The 25,306-nt window shown below is 42.7% G+C and overlaps 1 protein-coding gene across 8 annotated transcripts in view; it reads left to right on the top strand.

Moving 5' to 3' along the window:
* LTBP1 (latent transforming growth factor beta binding protein 1) overlaps window positions 1–21,083 on the top strand; it is a 437,504-nt gene extending 416,421 nt beyond the window's left edge. For all 8 annotated transcript variants that reach the window (XM_023516658.1, XM_023516653.1, XM_023516654.1 and 5 more), the window contains 3 exons: window positions 13,920–14,042; window positions 18,742–18,891; window positions 20,074–21,083. In XM_023516658.1, coding sequence (XP_023372426.1) covers window positions 13,920–14,042; window positions 18,742–18,891; window positions 20,074–20,255 — 455 coding nt within the window. In that variant the 3' untranslated portion in view covers window positions 20,256–21,083. The remainder of the gene's footprint in view (window positions 1–13,919; window positions 14,043–18,741; window positions 18,892–20,073) is intronic.
* Window positions 21,084–25,306: the final 4,223 nt, after the last annotated feature.

Genomic DNA, 25,306 nt, shown 5'->3' with positions numbered 1-25,306 from the left:
AAAAAAAAAAAAATTATCAGTAAGTAAAACTACTAGTGATGCCTAGCAATTAATTTAAAATGGAATTTTAATGTTTTTATTTATGGCTACTCTTAAAAGTGTAAACTTAAAAATTGTGAATTACATGGTCTGTAGAGAGCTATTATTTCATGGAAATAAAAATCTATTGATCTTCAAATGAAAGCAAATTATACAAATTTGACCATTGGGACAGTGATCCCAGTGTCTTCTTATATTTGTTGAAATGATTAGACTTTGCATGAATAAAATTAGACTTACTGTGAGTAAATGGGATGTAGTAAACCGGACTGGTGTGTTGAGATTGCCACCTACTGGTGGTATAATGTCCTGCAATACAGGTGTTTTTTTAACCTTAGACGTTGTCTTGAAGAAAGAACTCAGGTGTAGAAAGGTGAGAGTGATTTTTTTGAAAAAGCCCTAAAGGAAATTGAAGTACCAAAAATAAATTAGAAAATGTTGGGGATACCAAGGGATGACTATACACGTTTATCCCATTCAAAATAAATAGCGTTTTTTAATTGTCAAGTGGAAGCTGCGGCTGCTAAAATGGTGTAGAGAAGGGAGGGATCCTGAGCTCTGGATAAGAAGTCCACAGATGTGGCTCCCGCTTCCAGCTCGCCTTCTGATTAGTGATGCTGCCTTGAACACATAGCTGTCTGCTCCTCAGTTCCCTCATCACCTTGAACACATGGCTGTCTGCCTCTCAGTTCTCTCATCACCTTGAACAGACAGCTGTCTGCTCCTCAGTTCCCTCATCACCTTGAACACATGGCTGTCTGCCTCTCAGTTCCCTCATCACCTTGAACCAGAAGCTAAGCTCTCTGAGGGCAGGATTTATGTGTGGTTTCTTCATCATTGTATCTTCACCTAATGTAGAATGGATGACGAATGTGAGAACAAACGGATTTTATTTAATGTCTGTTGAATTAAAGAACAGAAGCACAGAGGTATGCTATGAGCAGAAACATCGTGAGGATCTGTTGAATGAAGCAATGTTAGTATTATCTAACTTCCTTTGTGTCAGGTAGATTGAACGCTAGCACCAGGAGAATGGAAGGTATTTGTAAGTTACTCGTACTCCTCTTAATAGTGTGGGAAAGAATGATTATTGCTACATATCAATTAGGTACATCTTGAGATTTACAGGAAGAAATAAGCGCCACTAGATTATCTGAAATGAAGTCTATATTATTTTTAATTTACCTGTTTACAGTTTTAGTTGAAGTAGTTATATTTTCCTTCATTTCATTATTTACTGAACACTTATATACTAGGCAAAAAAATTGGAACAGATGTTCAGTATTTAATGAAATGTAAAATGATGTTCAGAGTTAGACTATTTTATTCCTAAATATTATGGCATTTAAATATGCAAATGATGCATTATTTAATAAATTCACCACTTGCTATGACAAAATTTTTGAATACTTCCTAATAGCTAATCTACCCCAATTTTTTTATATAACTTTTCAAAAGTAAAAGACCTTAGGATCTATATTAAAACACTTTAACTTCTTCCACATCCGTGCATGGCTCTTACATGTTCCCGAAGATCTCAGTGTAAGAATTTTCATAATATCCTAGGAAGTGTAAAGGAAGACAGGAATTTCACTCATGGGCTCAACTTGAAAAAATATTGGAACTAGGCAATAGTTGCAAAAGGCCTTTCAGCAGTCACCGTTTAAAGGTTTAAAGGCTTTTCCAAGAAATATGTTTCCAAAGAATGTTAATAACAACTTTGGAACGTCCTACATGTGGGATATAATGACTGGTCACTGCCTTTGCTTTGGGCAGTCCCGAGGCCTTGTTCTGTTTTGGCCCTGATTTTGTGTCACTACACTGAACAAGTTACTACAGACTTCTTTATCCAGAGTTGAGGCCTCTCTGTGAGGTTCTGATAGTTAATACTCTTGAGTATGAAAGCATTTAATGTTTTTATCGTAGATCCTGAGCATAGCATTATTATTAAAAAGTAGCTGTTGATCAGTCATAATGGGAAAGTAAAATCAAACTAAAAGGTCTTACAGGCCCCCCAAATGGAGTGGCTATCACGGCTGCACGCAGAATGTCTAAACGGTGTATGTACTGAGTGTATTCTGAATAGGGAAGTGGTCCAGGGCTTACTGAATTCTTGGTATCTGTGGAACTGGATTGAAATAGATGTTCATATTATTCCTCAGTGAAAGGATTCCTTATTTATTTATCTTTTTGATTGCTCATTTATTTAGAAAGCTTCCTCTCATCCCTCCCAAAGAAAGGCTGAAAAATACCTTTTCTGATATAAAGGATTGTTGCGAAATAAGATTCAGTACTGGATGATACCCCTGCAGCTCTGTGATGGAGTCGGTCCTTACATCAGTGTCCTCCTTCTTACAATGGTCATGTCGGCAGCATCGGCCCGAGAGGGCCTTGGGAGAGGTAAATGTGATAGAGCACGTCAGGTTCTTGGCATGTAGTAAAAGCTCCAGAGGTATTAGGTATGAATCAAATCCTGGTCTAGAAAATAAGGTAAGGCTTATCCCGCACTGACAGTGGTGCTAGAAGTCTCTTGGAAAGGAAGCAAGAATCAAAGACAGTAGGGATGGAAGCATGTTCAGGGAATAGAGCAGACCTGAGTGCACCTGCCGACTTGGAGGAAGCTTCATCTTTGGCAGCCTTCAAAACTACCAGGGTAAGTTAGGAACTTAATGCAAGTCTCTTAATTCTCATTCAACTTAAAATCTTAAATCTAAAATCAATTAGATTTCAAGTCAAAGTCCAGTTGTCAGGTTCTCTATTATGTAATTTTCTTAAACACTCTAAGCATAACTCTAAGACAAGAGAAAAAACATCTCTAAAACTTTTAACAGGAAAGTGTTAATATTTAAACTTCAGTAACTTAATTATTTCTTTAGCAGAATTACCATCCTAAGCCAGACAAGATTACTGGGTAGAGAAATTCAGGGCTCTGATTATCAGTTATCAGCTAGAGAATTAAAACCAGGGTGTGGCACCTGCACAGGCACAGTAATGAGTGAACCCAGCAATACGTGGGGTACAGAGAATGTTCACAGGGGACCCCAAACGTTTCACCTGTATACCATTTCTATAATCAGCATTTTCCACTGCAATGACTCTCAAGGGAATAAGAGGATAGGAAAAAATACATAAAAATCCTTTATCAGAATTCCCTCTCCTAAAGGGATGTGCTCACCCCATAGAGATTTCCTCCCAGACTCAAGACTCACTGCTGGCTCCCAGCTGGTCAGGACATCTGCTACTAAACTGGGGAAGAGAATAGTGGATTTGTGAAAGGGGCCAAGTAAACAGGAATGAATGGAAGAGAAGGGGAGGGAGGCATAGTACCTAAGAGGAAAAATAATAGAAATGAAATTAAAATGTAGTTTTTTTAAAAAAAAATTACCATGTTTGGGCAGGTGCATTGGAGGAAACGTAAGCATTGGACAAGGAAGTCAGATTCCCGTTAGGATCGGATTGTAATCATTGACTAAAAACATATCAGAAGGAAAGTAAATACTGTTTGCCTCAAAGTGAGGATAGCTTTGTAAAAAAGCAACAAAAATCCTGATAGAGGGGAAAACTTACTCCTTCATTTCCTGCTAAACTGCTGAAGACAGACGTCTGGAGGAGTGTTCCGGAACCCACTGCAGTTCCCAAACCCCAATTCCCTGGATTACCAGTGAGTCAGCGAGGGTTTGGAATGCCCGCGAGGGAGGCCCAGAGTGGGCCTTGCTAGGCTTTACAGGAGAACGAAGTCTGTATTTAAAAACTGGTTGAAGCGATTGTCTCAATGTCCTCACCAGCAATTGTAGAACAGTTCAACCTGAGAAGAGTTTGAGCAATAGATTCCCCAGGGTGACATGAGCACTTGTGAAATTTTTTATATGGCTTGGACTTCGGAGTGTCAGTTCCATTCATATTTATTTTCCCGAGGGTTATCCTGCATAGAAATGCTAGGAAAGCATTTGGCTACTCTCTGTTTTATAAAATATTCTGAATGGAAAATAAATTTCATTATGATTGTAATCTCACTGATGTCCCATTAGAATCTAATTTCAAGCCACAGTAAAGAAACTGAAGCATGCCTGTGAACATTCTGATCACCAAAGCAACACTTTAATTTTTAATTAACAAGCAATCTAATTTATCTCAAAAGTAACAGTTTTAGTTTCCACTTTCTCCTTTGAAATCAGAGGTGATGAATAGGCATTCAGTGTTCTACAATCGCCCTTTTAGTATTCTCGGGAACAAAATGATTTGTTCTCGCGAATGTTTTACTTTCATATATTTTAAGTAAAATTTGCTCTTAGCGTTTTTCTCTTTGATCGTGGGACTAGCTGCCATACAGTCTGGGAAGAATGAATTGTGAAGAGTGTGACTATGAATCACTGAGCATAATTGTGTAAAACCCTGTTCTGAGTTTGAGGTTTTGAATTAAAATAATGTTGTATTTGCTTTGACCTCTTATTAAATAACCTTATACCACCAACAGCTATGGCTAGAATGAAGCTGCTGGCTCCCTTTGAAATGCTGACGTGGCCAGAGCAGGCAAGCCTGGCAGGAGGGGTGAGGGAAAGTTTATTCTCTCTCCATGCAGCAGACGGATAAGGCCCCTTGTGATTGGGAGAAAGGCATCTAGAAAATGCTTAGAGAGCAAACAAGTCCTTTGTCCTTACAAATCTGCAGGGAGCAGAAGTTTAGAAGGCAGTTGTTTCATTCAGCATCAACATAGCCAATAGGTTAAGAAGGAAGCAGGTTATAGGAGATTAGCTCATTGGGGGGGGGGGGGAATTCTGACATGAGGAAGCCTTCCTCAGCGTCCCGCCAAGCTTCCAGTCTCCGTGGCAGGCAGAGCTGCTGTGAACACGTGTGTTGGTTGTCCACTGCTCAACTCCAGAAAATGCCATTAATTTGGTATTTCCGCCCTCTAGCAGGAACAGAAAAAAAAATCACTGCCAAAAGTAAGAGCTACTAGGTCTGTGTCTGATTCTGATTGTGACCAGATCAAGAGGGGACTGTAAGAGGACAGTCATCTCAAAATGAGGTAAATATGAAGAAGTCATAAAAAGAATGAGGGAATCTAGAAAAATGTTCCGGTTTTCTGCTTTGCACTGATATCTCATTTCCCATTGAGTGGAATACATTTTCATGAATAATCATATTGGCTATCCCTAGTGTAATTTTAATATTACATTAATTACCTAGAACTGACTCTTTAAATAATGATTCAGAGTGATATCTTTGTTATCCAGAACCTTGAGATCTGTACTTCTGAATATTAATCCAAGGGGTTTTGACAGCTTTCTTTGTTGTAAAACTTTAGAAAAATAAGCAAGGTTAAAAAGTACTTTCAAACAGAGTTTTTCTTTGTCCTTATAATTTAATGATACTTTGAGTAGAAGAAAACCTTGAGAATTTATCCTGACTCAACCTTTAGAATATCATTAAATTTCTCTAAACACATTTTCCCACCAAAAAAAGGAGAAAAACACATGGGAAGATTAGATTGTCCGCGCTTACCAGTTGTAAAATTACATGTTGATGATTCATTCTGAAAAGACCCAGGCGGGCACCCCCGAAGGTAACAGCATCCTCTAGTGGTAATTACCTCTTATTGTAGCCCCCAAGTTTCAGTAACAAATTACCTTCATCAAATTTTTACAACCTAGGGCCATGCCTGTGGCTCAATGAGTAGGGCGCCGGCCCCATATACCAAGGGTAGCTGGTTCGAACCTAGCTCCAGCAAAAAAATAGCCGGGTGTTGTGGCGGGTGCTTGTAGTCCCAGCTACTTGGGAGGCTGAGGCAAGAGAATCTCCTAAGCCCAGGGGTTGAGGTTGCTGTGATGCCACGGCACTCTACTCTGGACGACAAAGTGAGACTCTGTCTCTCAAAAAAAAATTTGCAACCTAGTAGTAAAGATGTTTTCTGTTCAGAATCATAGAATATATAAGCTATTAGAGATCATCTAATCTTGTTTCCTCATTCTACCAGTTAAATTAGGAAGGTTAGATGAATTCCAGACTTACATAAAAAGCGTATCTTCCCTTGTATTTTTTGTTACTGCCGACTTTTTAAAATTGAAGCAAAATTCACATAGCACAAGATTAAGGATTCTAAAGGAACAACGAACTCACATTTACTCCATTCACAACAGGATGCAACCTCCCCCTACACGCTTAGCTTCTGTTTTTAAATAATTCTTCATTAATGAAATCAATTATTTAAATGTACTTCATATAGACAATATTTATTTTTCCTAACTGTCGAAGTCCCAGATTGTTGCTTTGAATGGTATTCAAAGAGCAGGAAAGGGGAAATGAAAGGGTTCATATGTCCTCAGAGTTGAAAGAGTGTGAAGTCAGATCAGTTCAGAAAATTAACATGTTGAACTGAACTCACATTTGCCTCTGTGTTTATTGTATTGTTCAGTCTTGTCTCTTATTAAATATTAGAGGGCTCGTTCCTCATTTCCTCTGAAACTGCCTGGATGTAAGTCTTCATGTTATGTTTCCAAAGTCTTGGGTAGTTAGAAATGGGGGAAACTTTTCATGCAGTTCTTAGTAAGAAACTCGTAAGTTATTCATCATTATTTTAAGGTTTTCGTGGGTGGTGTGATTTCATAGTGTTATGAGAATATAAATTTTTAAATCCAGGGTTTAGAATGCACAGGGAGCCCCCATTTTTTGGCACTCGTCGTAACAGTCACAAATCTCTCTCTTCAGTTCCTCTGGCTACGTAAACAACAATCCAATGGGGAACAGCGGCAGTATCTGAACCGAGGAGTGTAACCTTAGGTGAAGGCTGGGGGTGGGGAGAACTTGATGTGTCCATGGCCCACGAGTTTCCTTAGACCATTAACATTTACAGGAGTCCCACAGAATCTAATCCCTGCCAAGACTTTAGACTTCATTACTTCCCTGTCCTCGGCAAGTACAGTATAATTGGACATTAAGCAATTTGATCTCTTTCACCTAATAAATCGAGCAAATTCAATAAACATAAATCCTGCTAATGATAGAGCTGACCCTGGCAGAGCTGAGCTCATCAGCGTTCACGATTATGAACTCTCTCTGGAATTTTAGTCACAAATGCTTATTGCTGAACTCAGTCCTTACCTGACGCTTAGGTCTAGGCAGCGAATTTACTAGCTGCCTCTCCCCAGCCCCTCAGGGTTCCTTAAGGGCAACTGTGGAGCAGAAAGAACATGGTTTGGCAGGTGGACTGCTTTAGGTGCAAATCCCTTACCTGACCGTGGGCAAGGCAAGTTAGGCTATAAAACCGTAGTTTTCTTATCAGAAACAAACAAAAAAAACGAATGACTTTTGGGTTCTATGATTTAAATGAGAGAGTTTATGCAAAAGGACTTAGAGTCCAGCACAGGGGAGCCAGTCCCGAAATGCTCTGGTTTCTGTTCACACGTCTGTGGCTCTCTGAATCATCTTCCCACCTTGTCTTCTCCTGCTGGACCTCCTCGCTGCAGACGCTCACTCCCAGGGGAACCCTCCCCCAGCTCCTCCAGGCTGACTGTGACTCCACAGCTGTGGTCCTGATCAGCTGTTAAGCTTGTCCCCGGGAACTAGCGTTGCATCCTTCCTCTCTGCCCCAACCCCACCCTGTCCATAATATTCCCAGCCTCTTTAGGAAGGAAAGAATCAACCCATCAGTCACTGAATGAAATGCTGAGTGAATCACTTTTAATACTATACAACTACAGAAAAGAACACCATTATCCTGTCCACTAGATGGAGAAACACGTCCAGACCGAGCAACTAGGAAGTGGAAAAACAGGGACTAGAACCCAAGTCTGTTGGCCCCAGGGCCTCTCTCAGTTTAGTGAATCCGATTTGCCGTCACAGTTCCGCACATTCTGATTTCAGGGAGGCAGGGTTCACCAGGGACTGTTGTGGCAAAGAGTTTATTCTCAGATAAAAGACAGAGTAGGCGGACACCCAACTCCACAGTTGGTGGCAATACCAGCCCAGGCCTCGCCTTTGCCTTCCTTTACTGGCGCTGGGTGGAACGTTCAGTAAATGGTCAACATGGGGCTAATTTCAGTTTTTAAAAGCGCCTGTTACAATGTGGGCTCATCAGAGCCTAGAGTGAAAATACTTTCACCCCATTTTCTCCATGTCCTTCCTCCATTGCCTGGTCGTGTGTCTGTGCTGAAATCTTAAGAAAAACACCTGGTCTGGAAATGAGAGTAAAATATAACCCCTTTTCTTTTCTTTGCTTTTTTTCTTTTGTTTTTTTTGAGACAGAGTCTCACTCTGTCACTCTGGGTAGAGTGCTATGATGTCACAGCTCATAGCAACCTTAAACCCTTGGGCTCAAGCGATCCTCTTTCCTCAGCCTCCTGAGTAGCTGGGACTACAGGTGCCTGCCACAATGCCCGGCTATTTTTCTTTTTTTTAGTACAGATGAGGTCTCACTCTTGCTCAGGCTGGTCTCAAACTCCTGAGCACAAGTGATCCACCTGCCTCAGTTTCCCAGAGTGCTGGGATTACAGGCATGAGCCACCACACCCAGCCTGACCCACTTTTTTTAATGTACAAGAACTAGTCCTTGTTTCTCTTATATTTGAAAAAATAAGCAGTCCAAACTTGAGAGCACTGAATTTTTAGCCCTGATACGTGGAGAACAGAATGCGACCCTGTCACTGTTTCTCACAGTTGCTAAACTTCATCCTCCTCAGTCAGAACTAAAACTTCACCCCCAGTTTCCTCACATGCTGAATGGCACTGTGACATGTGACTGTCCAGCCCTGCAGATGTGTCTGTCATCAAGAATGGAGATTTCCTGCCAGGATATGGTAATGTGCTTCCCACTGCTGTTGACAGCAGGGGCCCCACACCCACTGGCTCTAGGAGGTAAAGCTTTTTTTGTTCCCAATTTAAAATGAAAGTCAAAGCAGCACCATTTGTCATATGAATCTATCATGCCAGGGAAATTAGTGTGGTCAGCCGCCTGTCTGTTTAGACCACTGAGTGATGGTGTCCGCTGCATCCCACCCGTGTCTGCTCACAGCTTTGATCAGGAGCTAAGCGTTTGCCTTGGGGAGATGGAGAGTGCTGTTGAGGGGAGGGGAGGGTCTTTGAGGTGTGACTGTTTCCGTTTCCTGTTCATTTCACGTTCATGTTTGACTGGGTCCCTGATGAGCACAGGGGTCTCAGAAATGGGATTGCCCAACAAAGCGCACCTCCCAGGACAAGTCTTGCTAAGCAAGGCTATCCCTCTAGCCCTGGATAACCAGGTGACTAATGGTGGTTGCTGTGCATGAGTAAAAGGTGTTTTGGAAAGAGAAACAGATTCCAAGGATAGAAAACTGTATGTGCATCTGCACACAAAGAGCTGCCTAAAGCAACATCCAGGAGATTGTCACGGGTTCTCATGGGAAGTTGTGAAAATACTCAGCAATCTGCTATTCTTGGGCTCTGTACCCTCAGCTGACCACAATTCACTGCCATCCACCAGGCTGGACTCTAGTGTGACCTAACCATGGACGTGCCCAGGCCCAGCACCTCCAGGTTAGAGTGTTAGAGTGGGCTCTGTCTGTGGCTGGGGTGCTCTGAGGTCTGCACATGCTGGAAATTTGCCTGTAACAAGATCCTGAAGGGGACACCTTGCCCAAGACTGAGGAGAAGATTTTGTGGTATTGAGATTGCTCTCCTAAAAGATGGTAAAATCAACTTCTATAACCCTACTCTCTACTTAAAATATTTCTAAGTGATTCAGGCCTGTACCTGTTAGACATCAGTTTTCCCCCTATATTTTGAGCTCTTTTGAATTAATATTAAGTGTATTCTTGATCAGAACTTTATCCCCATTCAACCGAGTTACTATATTTACCAAGGTAGTCAATACTTTTGTACCTTCTTGTCTTAGATGAAGTTCTTTGTCTCTATTTACTGAGCCTGAGATTTTATCCATCTATTTATTTATTTATTTTGTTTATTTATTTTTTTTGAGACGGAGCCTCAAGCTATCCCCATGGGTAGAGTGCCATGGCATCACAGCTCACAGCAACCTCCAACTCCTGGGCTCACGCGAATCTCCTGCCTCAGCCTCCCAAGTAGCTAGGACTACAGGCGCCCGCCACAGTGCTTGGCCATTATTTGGTTGCAGTCATCATTGTTGTTTGGCAGGCCCGGGTTGGGGATTCGAACCCACCACCTTAGGTGTATGTGGCTGGCGCGTCAGCTGCTTGAGCCACAGGCGCCGAGCCTCACCCATCTATTTAAAAACTCCAGATAATCTTGAAACAAAACCTAAACCCCCTGGAGACTGCTCTTAATTTACTGCACAATTCTTTGCTCTTTGATAACTGCTTTTAAATTTCGTTAAAACTGGGATGGCGCCTGTGGCTCAGTGGGCAGGGTGCTGCCCCAATATACTGAGGGTGGCAGGTTTGATCCTGGGCCCAGCCAAACTGCAACAAAAAATAGCCGGGCGTTGTGGTGGGCGCCTGTATTCCCAGCTACTCAGGAGGCTGAGGCAAGAGAATCGCCTAAGGCCAGGAGTTGGAGATTGCTGTGTGCTGTGACACCACAGTACTCTACCGAGGGCAATAAAGTAAGACTGTCTCTTAAAAAAAAAAAAAAAAGGAAGAAAAGAAAAGAAATTTCATTAAAAGTAAAATTTAAATCACTCATTCTAATAGTGTCTGAAAATCTTCATTTAGTTCCAAATTTTCAATAGAGAATTAGTGATTTCACTTGCAAGACAAAAAAGGTATCCTCCCTTTTAGAGGGGCTTTAAAATTTATGAACAATCTTACAATATTATCTCATTTTTTGTATGTCAGTAACACAGAGGTAGATAAGAATTATTAGCCCTGAATGTCAGATGTGGAAACTGAGGCTTACCCAGAATTGCTAAGCCAGGTATCCCAGTAGGTAGTACCAGGAGGACCCAAGCTCCAGCTTCTGCCTGCAGAGCCCGTGCCCTTTCCCTTACCCCACACACATCACCCTTGATTCTGGCCACGAGTCAGAGCAGATGTGGGTGATGCAAGAGGCGGTGTGGATGGATGAGGACAGACCCATCCATGTTCCCAGGACATAGCTCAAAATCCATGTCCTGGCGATGATGGTGTGACTGTAGCAGATCTTCACTTACAAAAGAGAGTACGTAGAATGCAGAATCCATCTTGGATCTTGGAATGTTAATGCATTAGACAAAGTGAAGCAGTAAAGGACAAGTCCTAGAATCTCAAGAGGAAAAATGTGTGGTGGGGGAAGAAGGGAAGGGAAGGGAGATGTGGCCAGTCCCAGAGGCACCGCTGCCCACCTCAGCTGCCCTATGCATCCCTCATTCACCGACCTGGGTCAAGAGAAGCTTCTTTAGGACCCCCTCGGTGGTCGCCAAACACACCTTACAGTTTCCTTTCTTGATGGATAAACTCATTTAAAAATTAATCTAAAGTATCTTTTCCTGTAACATAATTCCTATTCAACTCCTTAGTTTTGGTTCAAGGACTGCCACTTTTCGGGGAAGCTGAGCATGGAAACAGGGGCCCGTTCCTCTCTCCACCCTCACCTATGGTGCCTGCCTTTGGCATTGCCGGGTGGTGAGAGGCTGGGATACTGAGGCTGCCTCATTTGTTAGGATCAGGAGGGACGTCTGGAGCACTGGATGGAGGGCCAGACTGCTCTGGCCAAGCCCTGACTGTGTCAACCTCCCTGGGACCTCACGTGTCAGTGAGGCTTCCCCGACAGCCATCCAAGAGGAGGGTGCTCAGCCACCTCTGGATTCTGTTTTACAAAATAAGTACATGAATAATTTTTCTTGTTTGAGACAAAGTCTCACTCTGTTGCCCTGGCTAGAATACATGGCATCCTAGCTCACAGCAACCTCAAACTCTTGGGCTAAGTGATCCTCTTGCCTCAGCCTCTCAGGTAGCTGGGACTACAGGAGTGCACCACTATATCCACTGACTGGGTTTTCTCTTTTTAGTGGAGATGGGGGTCTCACTCTTTCTGGCTCAGGCTGGTCTCGAAATCCTGAGCTCAAGCAATCCACCCTCCTTAGCCTCTCAGAGTGCTAGGATTAGAATTAATTCATTTTTAATATCCACTCTAGAGCACAATCATGGCTTGGATATAAAATATAGAACAAGTCTCCCAACAAGATATCGACAAATATACATGTATATATAACGTTACAGGAGAAGATGACCTCAGCCCTTAGAGCTCGTAAACCTTTCAGTGATCTCGCTCTTACAGGAAGATCCTCACTTCTGCGGCTTCAGACTTTAAGCAGAACCGGCAGCCATTGGTGCACTCTCTGCTTGAATTTGTAATTTTGGGGGGGGGGGTCAAGAATCTTTTTTCCAGGTTTAGCTATTTCCTTAATGTAATTAATATTTCTCCTGGAATGGTTTCATGCAAAAGTGCTAGGGACTGACTGGGGTCTGACTGTTGTTTCTGGAAAGCTTCCACATAAGGAGAGTTTTAGGAAGGGGCACCCAGAATCCTGCCCTCCCGGCGGCCAAGGGCTTCCTTGGTCTCACATTTCCCTGTGCGACCCTCAGAACCTGTGTCACGCGCGTCCACACGCACCTTTGGCTCCTCACCCTCGTTCCTAGAGTCATGTAAGTGGGGGGACATGGAAGCCTTCAGAATTCACACTGTTGCCATAGTGTTTTTCTTCAGTTTGGGGTGTTTTAAGGTGGAATAAAATAGAGGAAAGTCCCAGGTGCGTGTGGCCATTGCCTTTGTGACTGCCCCGAGCGTGTCCATCCATGCCCAGCCCTGCTGCTCCTGAGCAGCCATGGATGTCTGGGGAGCCCCAGAATTTTTGCCACCTTCTAGGCTTCTCCTTAGTATGTTTTCTGTGCATTTGGACCCTGAAGTTACTCTGTCTCCAGCTCTCCCCTCTAGGCCTGCAACAGAGCTCGACTTAAACGTGAATAGTAGCCTGGGAGCAGGACGTGCATTGAAAGCTCAGTAACCCCAGGACAGAGGGAGAACAGAGACCCCTGCTCCTCTGAGGGAACCAAGGGGAGTTGAGAAGTCAGGCAGCTGTGGGGTTGACCGAGCTTGGAATGGCAATGTGGTGACTGCAGATGAGTCTCGCTGGGGTGCAGAGAGGCAAGGATAAGAATTCCAAAGGGACTGAGAGACAGGGTGTAGAGACTGCACTTGGGAGCTTCTCTCCTGACTTGGCACCTGGGGCTGCCCCACCTTACCGGCTGTCCTCTAAGCTCTCTGTGCTCTTATGTCCTCATCAGTGAGATGGAGGTAAGAGAACCTCTCCAGAGGGTGGTGTGAGGGTTCTAGTGAATTAACGTATATTAAGTGCTCAGGACAGTACCTGGCACGGAGCAAGCATTAGGAGGCTGGGAGCTATTTTTGCTTCTTATTCTTATAATCACCGTGGCCATGCAGCTGCCCACAGGGACTGCAGAGCAAGGCTAGAGTTGTAAGTGGCCACTAAATTTAAGCAGAGGAACCAGCAGCTTCCTTGCTCAGCGTTGTCTTGTTTCTGGTACCCGGCATATATTTTTCCTGTCTCTGGTGAGTTACGGAGTACCTGTTTATGAATTTATTATATCTTGAAGATGTTTTCGGTGACAAACCTGATGGGTTTGGGTAAAGCCATCCTTCCAGGAGGCCTGAAGCACTCTCCGGTGGCTCTGGGGCGTGTTCTGGGAACCATTCAGCTACTATATTTGGGTTTTGATTTAGAACTTTAATTGTGCTCCTCAGCAGTCAGTGCATGGGGATATCCAGAATGCCCACCAAACCTTCGGACATGTCCAGTCTCCATGGTGTGCGGGAAACAGGCACGCATGAAACGGGCATGCTGGAGGGTCCTCATGGCCCCGAGCTGTGAGGGGATGTGGGCAGGCGCGAGCCAGCAGCACTGGGGCCTCATGCGCTTGTCCTTTCCTTCTTAGATGACTATGCCCAGCTGTGCAACATCCCCGTGACAGGACGCCGGCGGCCGTACGGACGGGATGCCCTGGTCGACTTCAGCGAACAGTACACTCCAGAAGCTGATCCCTACTTCATTCAGGACCGTAAGCCAAGTTGTCCTTTACATTGGAACTAAGTTGTGGTTAGAAATTAATCAGTGGCTCTCAAAATCTGATCCCTGGCAACTTGGAAGGAATGCAGACTTCTAGGCTCCCCCAGACTGGCTCCTCAGGAAGTCTGTTTCCCAAGCCCATCTGCGCAGGGGAGTCTGAGGACCACTGGATTCCATGACCAGTCTTGCTGGTGGGGGCGCTGTTACCTTTACTTTCCTTCAGTGATGATCTTGTTGCTATAATTTTCATAACAGAATTTCTTTTTACATTAAGTAGAGGTCTAATTTAAGGGTTAGAGTTTCCTTAAGAGCCTGGTTGCATTGTGGTGTTTTTGTCCTACAGGGAAATGACCAGCGTTAACTGTACCAAGTTGATCTTCTCAAGTGTTTTAGAGCAAGTGATAAGAAAAGAATTGCTCTTCTGGTCAGAGATGAATTTTTGGAATACAATCTTGAGGGGATTTATTAAGTACGAAGTGATACATGCTGGCTTCTCCTGTGAGCATGGTGGGTGGGCACCATGGAGGGTGGGCACGTGCTCCTCCAAATCACCTTCATTCCCCTCTAAAAAGTAAATGCTGCAGGAGGAGCCTCCCAGCAAGCTCAGCGTCTCCAGGGGGAGTTGGAGCTCTCACTTGCATAATAATGATTTGAAGTCTGAAAGTTGGCATGGTCCAAAATGAAAGGCAGTGGGACCTCCATAGTTGGCCGCCTCCTACACTGACCACCTCCTTAAGTTGACCCGATTTTCATAGACTGGACATGCAGCACATGTACGTGTCAGTACAGCAGGCCTGGGTCCTTGTGTTGACCGCCACTGTTTTTACAGTCCCTTGGGTGGTCAGTGTACAGAGAGCCTGCTGTATTAGTAGATACCAGGCTGTCTCAACTCAGGAGCAGGAGGAGTATGCAGATGCAATCCCCGGAGCCTTCTCCGTGTCTTACAGAAAGGCCCTCCTCACGGCGTGGCTATGGCACATCTTTAAGACAGGGAATCCCTACAGACCAAGGATTTAGGGGTTAGGACTTTAGAGATGCTGCTGAGTAACAAAATAGAACGAAGCTTTTTCTTTCTTCTGGCTCTGTCACCTGGGCCTCAAGCTTACTTACGAGCCAGGACCTGGTTCTAGTGCAGCGGTTCTCAACCTGTGGGTCGCGGCCCCTTTATAACAATGAAAATGCATCAGGGCATTAGGAAGGTTGAGAACCACTGCTCTAGAGCAACAATGTGAACTTCATAGTTGCATTTGGAAACTATTTTAGTTCTGCATCCAAAGAGCTTTTTCTCTTTTTCTCTTTCCCTCTGCTCCCTTCTTATTCTTTCTAATCCTCCCACTCCCCCTTTTTTTTGAAGGACCCAGTGTGTGGATCATGTAGCAGAATTAAGGATACTTTAAAATCCGTACAAAAACAGCTTTATTAGTCTAGCTAGGCTGATTATCACACAGCACCTGTGTAGCTCCCAACTGGGTCAAGAACATTGCCAGCATCTCAAAGGCCCCCCGTGCCCTACCGCACTGGCCTCCCAAGGGGGACGTCTGTGCTTCTGATGCCATAGATTAACAACACGTTTCTTTTCATCACAGCGTAACCATGCATTGCTTTATGAAATGGGCCCAAGTGCCCTCATAGTCATGAGACTGCTCTTATGGTTATACGTCAGTAAACATTTACTTCAGAAAAAAAGAAAGAGAGGAGACATATTGAGGTTGAAAGAAAGCCCAGCTTGCTCCCTGAGTCCAGAAATACCAGGTCAAGTCCACGTGCAGTGCTGACACAATCCCATGGTTCATGGGTGTAGCTATCGCATTATGGTTCGGATTCCAGGAATTTTCATGTTGAAACGTCTGGCTTATGTACCTTCTTTTGAATGCTGGCATTGCTTGAAAGCTCTTCTTTAATTTGCTACAAATGTTAAGAAATAAACATGTTGGTGTCACATCAATTTCCTAGTTAGCAACATAGAAAGTTGAGATGCAGTTCCAAGACCTCCAGCTTTGTCTTGGTAATGGCCTTTGAATTTCTTACAAGTTACAGAGAAATCCTAGCTAGTTCTCTGGCCACCAGCAAGGGCTTTCTGGCCCTGTTTGGAAATGACCATGTTGGGTAGATAAGAATGTAGGAGGGGGCCGGGTGAGGTTTCTTATCACCTTCATGGGTCCCCACCTCCGTTACCTGCCGGTAGAGCAATATTTCTGAAAATGCAGAAGTTTGTTAGAGCAGAGACAAACTCTTTGTACCAAGGGCCAGATAGTGAAATTTTTAGGCTTTTCAGGCTGCGTGATCTCTGTTATAGCTCCTCATTCTTCTATAGTTCCATGAAAGCATTCATAGATGGTTATATAAAAAAGTAGATAACAGACCACACTCAGACCACGGGCTGTAGTCTGCTGACCTGTGTGAGCGTTCTAAAGAAGTATTTTGGAGAGGTTCAAGCTTTAATTTGTGTAGGAGTTTCGAGTTTTAGTTTTGTTTTAATTGCTACAATAATAAAAAATAATTTACTAGCTGTAAAGTCAAAATGATTTTGCTGTGATACATGGAATTTGAAAATATTTTTATAGAGGAAGACTTTTAAGTTAAGCTGGCTTTGGGTATCTGCTGCCATATTCTCCATGGCCTATAATTTTTTATTTTTCCTTTATTTTATTTTATTTTTTTAAGAGACAGAGTCTCACTTTGTCACCCTTGGTAGAGTGCTGGGGAGTCACAGCTCACAGCAACCTCTGGGCTTAGGCGATTCTCTTGCCTCAGCCTCCTGAGTAGCTGGGACTACAGGCACCCGCCATGATGCCCGGCTATTTTTTTGTTGCAGTTTGACCAGGGCTGGGTTCGAACCTGCCACCCTGGGTATATGGGTCTAGCACCCGACTCACTGAACCATAGCACCACCCTTATTTTTTCCTTTAAAATTTTAAAATGTTCCTGTCATGTATATGTTATTTGAGTTTTACTTTTTTATTTTATTTCAAAATTTTCACATCAATATGAGGGTAAAATTTTTATTTATTTTTTAACATTTTATTATTTTTTTTTATTAAATCATAGCTGTGTACATTATTACAGTTATGGGGTGGGGTACAATGTGCTGGTTTTATATACAATTTGAAATATTTTCATCAAACTGGTTAACATAGCCTTCATGTCATTTTCTTAGTTAATTGTGTTAAGACATTTATATTCTCCATTTAGAAAGATGGGTGGAGGGAGGGTGATTGGTGGGATCAAGCCTATGTTTCATCTTATAAGGGTACATGTGAATCTTTCTAAAGGGTAAAATTTTTAGGTTACATCATTACTCAGTTTTGTTTTTTTTTTTATTAAATCATAGCTGTGTACATTAACGCAATCATGGGGTATAGTGTGGTGTTTTCATATACAATTTGAAATATTTTCATCAAATTGATTAACATAGCCTTCATGTCATTTTCTTAGTTATTGTGTTAAGACATTTATATTCTACTTTTAGAAAAAATCACTTGTACCCTTGTAAGATAAACCATAGAGGTGATCCCACCAATCACCCTCCCTCCACCCATCCATCCTCTTCCCCTCCCCTCCCCCTCCCCTTTGCCATATTCTTAGGCTATAATTAGGTTTTGGCTTTCATATGAAAGCTATAAATTAGTTTCATAACAGGACTGAGTATATTGGATACTTTTTCTTCCATTGTTGAAATGTTACTCAGATTTTAAAGTCACTGAGGCCTTATGGTCCTACGTAAGCAATGATATTTTGCTGCCCCCTGCAGTTCCACTGGAGAACTACTTCAAAGGCAAGACAACATGTTAATAAGAAAGTTCTGGCTGTATTTTACTTATTGAAGCTAATTTGTGGAGCATTTGGGAGAGGAGAAGGGATGAGAGGTCACATGACAACGTGTTTGTATCACCATGGATTTCTATTTCCAATTTCCCTCTCCAGAATGATAGCTAAACACTCTTGATGCCTGGCTAAATTGTTTTTCTATTATTAAAACTCTAGAAACTACACTGAATCAGTTTGAAGATATTTAAACTATAAAAAGAGCCAAACAAGAGTTTCTTTGTTTCCTTTTTTAAAAAAAGACTTGGTTTTATAAGCACGAGTATGATTTTCTCATCTATCAGGATGTTTTGAAGCCCTTTTACTGCCTTTACCCTTTGATCCCCCAGAGCCCTTTGTAAGGCCCATCCCCAAGCCAGAGCTGACGAACGGACTTCACACGGCCGGGCCAGCCAGGCTTTTCTCTGGTCTTGCAAACTCCAGTTGAAAAAGTGCTTCCCACCCTTGTGCATCTTCTTAGCAGGTGCCTAGTCCACCCGTGATGGTGAATTCCATTGAGTCCATCCTGAAAGATTTTCTGAAATTTGCCCTATTGTGAACTCAGGAAATTTGGAATTTGGGATGAGCATTTCCAATAACTAAGAGCAAAATCAAACGCTATACTGTACTTGCCTTCACATCTTATGTAATTGTAATACAGAACATCAGAATTCAAGATGTGGGACTAATCTGCACAACACATACAACCTTTTAAATAAGTTTTATGCTTCCTATTGTATACAGATACTTTCAGGTTAACTTAAATTCTAATGCTGATGTTATGGTGTTTGAAATCTCAGATGAACCATACCCTTAATAATATCACTTTTAAAAATGGCATAGGAGGCTGAAAATGTCTAACTTGCCTCCTGCCTTTCTCTTTCCAGGATTTTTAAATAGCTTTGAGGAGTTACAGGCTGAGGAGTGCGGCATCCTCAATGGATGTGAAAACGGCCGCTGCGTGAGGGTCCAGGAGGGTTATACCTGTGATTGCTTTGATGGGTATCACTTGGACATGGCCAAGATGACCTGTGTCGGTAAGAATGACATGTATCTGATGGGAATTATTCTTTTCCTGAGATCCTTTGTCACCAGATCTCAGCCAGTCGAGTACATTTAAGATAAATTTGCTGAGTTTCAGTTCGGGAAGGTAAGAAAAGTTCTGGAGATGTACGTGAAGTCAGTGTGAATGTACGTGATGCCACTGGGCGATCCACGTAAAAATGGTTCAAGTGGTAAATTTTGTGTTCTCCGTGTCTTACTGCAAATCTTTTTAGAAAGGAAGAGTTGATTCTCACTTGAGAGTCCACAGAGTGGTAGATATGGAGGAAAGACCAGAATGTCCCAAGTAAATGTAGCTTTGACTGTGCAGCTAGTAATGACCGTGCTGAGTACTTGGCAGAAGCCTATGGGAGCAATAGGCTTCTGGGGAAAAAATACAGCTTCCTAGTAATCATTTGGACAAAACTCCTCCTAAAATTATCTTTCATGTGGCCCTCCCTCTTATATCGAAAATAACAGGAAACATACGTCTGCCCTTCTCTGTGGTGTCTCTCAGGGCTTAGTGGCCTCTTTGCTAAAAGGCCATTTATTCATTCTTTTATTTTTATATTTTAATTCTCTTTTTCCTCTCCCTCCTGTAGTAATCCCTTCACCCACTTTGCTTTTGTTAATTGTAATCTGTGGCGAGTCTGGAAAATAGGTGAGCAAGGTTCTTACTGATATTTCAAGTGAGTTGAGAGCCTAAATGGATCACGTTTACATGGGGGTCTGAGAATGCAACCGAAGGCTTTCTAGAGGCGCTCAGAGAGCTCTCTGCCTACCTGTCTGCGGAGTTCCTCCCGACAAATCTAGCAGTTCAGGGAAGGAATTCAGAGGTAATATAGTTCCTCTGACTTTGTTAAGGTTTGATTACAAAATGTCAAGCTGACAAAATGTTCGTGTACTAAATAACAGGGGAAGACATTCTACAAACTCCCTGATAATCTACCTTTTTATAATATAAAAAGTCATCTTGTACCCCCTTAGTGTTTTGAAATAAAATAAATAAATAAAGTCATCTCTGTCTTGTCTGTGATTGCAATGGACAGTGATGGGTGAGGCAGTGTCCTGGAGGTGCACCCCTTAGGCTGCCTTGATGCCTGTGGGTCGCTGTAGAGTCTGTCTCCTCACAGAGTAATAGTGAAGATCGTTTACCTGCCCGGTTTGGCTTATTGCAGATGTGAATGAGTGCGATGAGCTGAACAACCGGATGTCTCTTTGCAAGAACGCCAAGTGCATTAACACCGAGGGGTCCTACAAGTGTTTGTGTCTGCCGGGCTACGTACCTTCTGACAAGCCGAACTACTGCACTCCGTTGAATACCGCCTTGAATTTAGAAAAAGACAGCGACCTGGAGTGAAAGAGAATCTACGCAACCCAAGCCCATATACTCTGCACTGTGTAAAGGAAAAGGGAGGAATGTATTATACTTGAGACTTTGTACCTAACTCGGGATGTTGGAAGTAGCGGAAGCAGCCTGGCGTCGCGTGTCCTCTGCAGACGGCGGAAAGGATTTAGGGCGAGCCTGACTGGTGTGACAGACCAAATGGACATTTCTCTGAAAAACCGGTATATATAGTCTGTTCATATGTAAAATTCAGTGGGAAAGAAGTGGAACAGTGCTGTTATTTTAAACAGAAGGTTGTATTATTATGTCGTCGTGTTTTGTTTTTTACTATTGCTTGATTAAATTGGCATTTAAATAGTGGTGGAAATATTTTATGTAATTTTCATTTTCTGGTTGGTTGTGCAGTTCCTTGGCTACTGTTTTTCTTTGATTTTTTTTTTTAATCTCAAGTGCAAAAGTCTTTGATAAAATATTGTTCAACTGTATTGTAAGTATTGTTACACAGGGTTCTGCTAGCCCTGATCTGGAGCATTTTTAAAATTCAAATTGTCTGTCCTGTGGAGCAGGCAGTGGTTTTGCTTCAAAACTTTGACACACGTTTGGAGAAAAGTGCTTTATATTTTTGGTATCTTATCTGATTTTAATGTCCATCCTCAGCCAAGCTGCTAGCAGGCGTCAGCTGGATCCCTTTCCTTCACTGAAACGGAAGAATTTAAGAGCTTACATTAGTATTGTAATATGTAAAGTAAGCCTGGCAAAAATTTTTTAAAGATTTTATGATGCCCCATATATTTACCATTGTATGTTAAAGCAAAATAAATCACCATTTTTGTAGAAAAACACTCTACCTGCGAGTAATTTTGAGTATAAATGTACAAGTTGTATCCCGGTCTTCTCGCTTTAGTTTTCACCAGTGGTCCCCTGTTAGTATCGATTCTGTCGGAAGTTAATCATAACGTGTGTTAGATCTTGGTATGAGCTGAACTGTTTCCCGCCAACATCCATATACTGCAGTCCTAACCCCAGTTCTTCAGAATGTGATGTGTTTGGAGACAGGCTTTTGAAAGAGGTAATTAGGTTAAATGAGGTCGTTGGGGTGGGCCCTACTCCAGGATGGCTGGTGTCCTCATGAGAAGAGGTTTGGACACAGAGGAAAGATCGTGTAAAGACAGGAGACGATGGCCTTCTGCAAGCCCAGGAGAGAGGCCTCAGAAGAAATCAACCTGGCGGAAGCCTCCATCTTGAACTCTTAGCCTCCAGCACTGAGAGAGTATAAGCTTCTGTTGTCTAAGTCACCCAGACTGTTGTACTTTGTGATGGCAGCCTCAGCAGACTAACAAATCACAGGAAGAACGGATAATGGCTTTAAAGTTCCAGTCCCTGCTTGCGATCCACAGAAATGCAGTCATTTATATCTGAAAACAAACTGAAATTCAGAATCTATTTTTATTTAATAAAAGCATCTGAGTTCTTAAAAGCAAACTAGGTATCGGCAGACCCTGCAGATGTTACCATCTGACATTTTCCTAGTAGATAAACTTTTGCTTTGTAACACCTATAGTAGGCAGAATAATGGCACCCCAAAGAGGTCTATGTGCTAATCCTTGGAACCTTTAAATATGTTACCCTACCTGGCAGAGAATTAAGATCACAGGCAAGATTGCTAATCAGCCAGCTTTCAAATAGGAAGATTATCCTAGATTATCTGTGTTGGCCCACTGTTATCACAAAATCCTTGCAGGGGTGTCCAACCTGCGGCCCGCAGACCACATGTGGCTTATGTGAAGACTTTTTCCACTTACCTGTGGTGGCCGATACGAAAATTATGCATGGACCTTTTCTTTTTATGCTCATTAGCTTTCACTAGTGTTTGTGTGTTTAATGTGTGGCCCAAGACAACTCTTCCTCCTATGTGGCTCAGAGAAGCCAAAAGGTTAGACACCCCTGCTTGGACTTGGACAGGACCTTAAAAATGGGAGAGGAAAGTGGAAGAGGAGAATCAGAGGGAGCTATGAGTATGAAAGGAGTCATAGGAAGTGAGCAAGACCCAGCCTGCTGCTGGCGGCTTTAAAGATGGAGAAAGAGGTGTGTGTGTGGGGGGGGGGGGGGGGGGGGAGGTGATCTCAGGAATGTGGACAGCCACAGGAAGCTGGAAAAGGCAGGAAATACTCTCCCGGAGCTTCCGGAGAGGAATGCAGCCTTGCTGATAATACCTCGATTCAGTTATGTGATACTTGGGTCAACTTCCAGCCTGTAGACCTGTAAGATAACAAATGTAGAGTGTGAAGCCCCTAAGTTTGCAGTCCTAGGAAGCTCACAGAAGCTTAGCATCTTAACCTAGCTCTTGCAACGTTTCTCTGCTGCTATTTGTGTAAGAGAAATTTGTGAGGCATTCCCAACATGCCCACTTGGAACTTTCGTGAGGCCTTCAATATCTAGACCTTGTCTTTACCTGGTGTTGTGGGGGGCTCTCAAAAAAGTAGAGCAAGTATCTAAAACTGAGTGCATGAGAAAAACAATTGAATTGGAAGAGAAGAGAGCGCTGCACACAAAACAGCTGTGGTCAAGAAGAGATGTTTTAAGTATCTCACATTCTCACGTCATGGTTTTGTTGCATTTCTGTTGTATTTGTAGGAAACTGGGGGATTTGGGTTGAGATGCAGCAAAAGTTCTGTTAGCATTTCCATATAGTACATTTAATTTTTACAGGTTACCAACATAAGTGGGAGATGCCGATACCCATAAGGAAAATATGTAGCCTTAAACGTGACTTAGTGCATTTAAAGGAAGTTTTGTTGCTGAAATTTTATTTCATAGCCCTGGAAGAAAACGTTTTGTTTTTGTAATATTCTTTTAGCTTTTTTTCAGAAGTTACTGCAACGTTTGGGATTCTGTGGGGCAGTGGTCTAAGGGCCTGGCCACAAAGAGACAGGCACCTGGCACAATGCGTTCTAGTCGTGCATTAGACCTGCATTGTCCGTCTGCTCCCGAGAGTCTTGTAACAGCCGGTTCTCTTCCTCTGCCCACCCAGGGAGTTGTTCTCAGTGCCTTAAAACACTAACGATCAATGGCATTTTGTTCTTTTGTCATAAAATCAAACATTGTTCCAGAAGTCCTAACCCTGGCTTTCTGCGTTACACCAGTGCAGTCTGAAGTTATTTAGTCTTTAAACTTGCCATGTAGTTGGAATGAGCCCTAAGTAAAAATCAAGCAAATGAAACATGTGAAGATAGCAAAGTTCTTTGATACAACTTCGTCGTTCATGTTTCTCTACAAAATGTCTGTAGTTCTAAAGGGCATTGTAATGTAGTATTTGAACACAGCCCTTCTTACTCTAAGATGTGCTTTCATTCTGGTAAATCTTAATGGCACCAAATTGGCAGAAACACATATTGGCAGAAATCGGATATGCATAAGAAATGAGGTTCACAAACTTGCCATTTGAGTCAGCAATGCAAGATGTCAGGCAACCTGCGTGTCCATGTTACGTCCACTACCCTACATGACAGACTGTGGGGACCAGACTGTCCCACTCTCAATATGCCTCTTTGGCGTAATGATTATTTTCAGCTGATTATTTTGAGAAGCAATGTAAGTTACTTTCTCGTAAAGGAAATTTACATTTATAAGGAAATTTTAATGTGTGAGCGTGTCTCCCCTCTCTGTACCAGGAAGAGAAGGATAAGGCTGGAACTGAAACTTGCATAATAAACTTTGCTGCGTTTACCATACTTCTCCTGGTCACTTTCCCCAGACTTCCTTTCGACCTCTGTTTTAGCTCCAGGTGATATTGAAGCCCAAACTCTAAGCCACCTCAGCGAGTCCCTCCTTTCCTTGAGTTTCTACCATGTATCCACCAGATATACATGTTGTTACAACAAACTTCTCTTTTTTTTTTTTTGCTCCTTAATCTGTCTTTTGTTACTGGGGGACCTACCTAAGAATTGAGAAGGAGAGAGGAAAAGAGATTTTTCTTCCCCTCTCCTATAAGACCCTAACCATGGATTTAAAAGAGTTCTAATAACTTGCCATAAATTCTCCAGTTCTAATATTCTTCTCAACTTCCAAATAAGGATGATGTAAGTATGTACGAGGGCATCTGATGAATGCCTTCAAATCTTTGACAAGAAAGAGAAAATAAAAATAGCCCTCGAAGATTATTATTAACATGTTACCTAATTGCAACGATGAGAAAAAAGGAATAGGGAGGGTATCATTCACAAAATGCGGGAGTAAGTCACATTCTGGTAAGATAGAAAACATGTCTTGGGGGGAAACTCCCTAATTTTAGATAAAATATCTGTGGTCATCTCAGGAATGTGATGGTCCTCTGATCAGCTTTCACTTTCTATGAAAGTACAGGACAGGAGGGGCGAGGTGCGGTGCTCACACCTGTAATCCTAGCACTCTAGGAGGCCAAGGCAGGGGGATTGCTTGAGCTCAGGAATTCAAGACCCACCTATGCAAAAGCAAGACCCTGTCTTTACTAAAATGAGAAAAATTAGCCAGATGCGGTGGCAAGTACCTGTAGTCCCAGCTACTTGAGAGGCTGAGGCAGGAGGATCACTTGAGCCCAGGAGTTTGAGGTTGCTGTGATCTAGGTTTCGGTTGAGGCCATGACATTCTACCCTGGGCCACAGAGCAAGACTGTGTCAGAAAAACAAAAATACAGGACAGCCATCACAGGAAAAAGATATAAAATCAGTGCAGCTGGACTGCAGGGAAAACCCAGGGAGAGTGGGAGGTGATGCCCCAAAGCCTTAGTATGGAAGGTTTATAGGCTCGGGTAAGGTTGGGCCCACCTGCTAAGATGTTTTTGAAGTTCCCCTTTGACCTTTAGGCATCTCAACTTTTTCTGCCCACTTTTCTTTGGATGGTGAGTAATTTTTCTGTCAGTAAACAAACCTCTCTTCCTCTCCATAGGAATTGTCCTCTCTAGTCCCCTCCTTTGTGGAGTTAATAGTTCCCTGTGAGTTATTCTAAACTATACAAATCTCAGACTTAGCATTCTAAGGTATATACAGAGCAGGATGTCACGTTGCTCCAAAGCCCAACCTGGAGCG

The sequence above is a fragment of the Otolemur garnettii genome, unplaced genomic scaffold (genome assembly GCF_000181295.1).
Source record: "Otolemur garnettii isolate 467f Iridium unplaced genomic scaffold, OtoGar3 scaffold00095, whole genome shotgun sequence".
Classification (NCBI taxonomy): Eukaryota; Metazoa; Chordata; class Mammalia; order Primates; family Galagidae; genus Otolemur; species Otolemur garnettii.
This window is presented reverse-complemented; position numbering and strand designations above follow the sequence as displayed.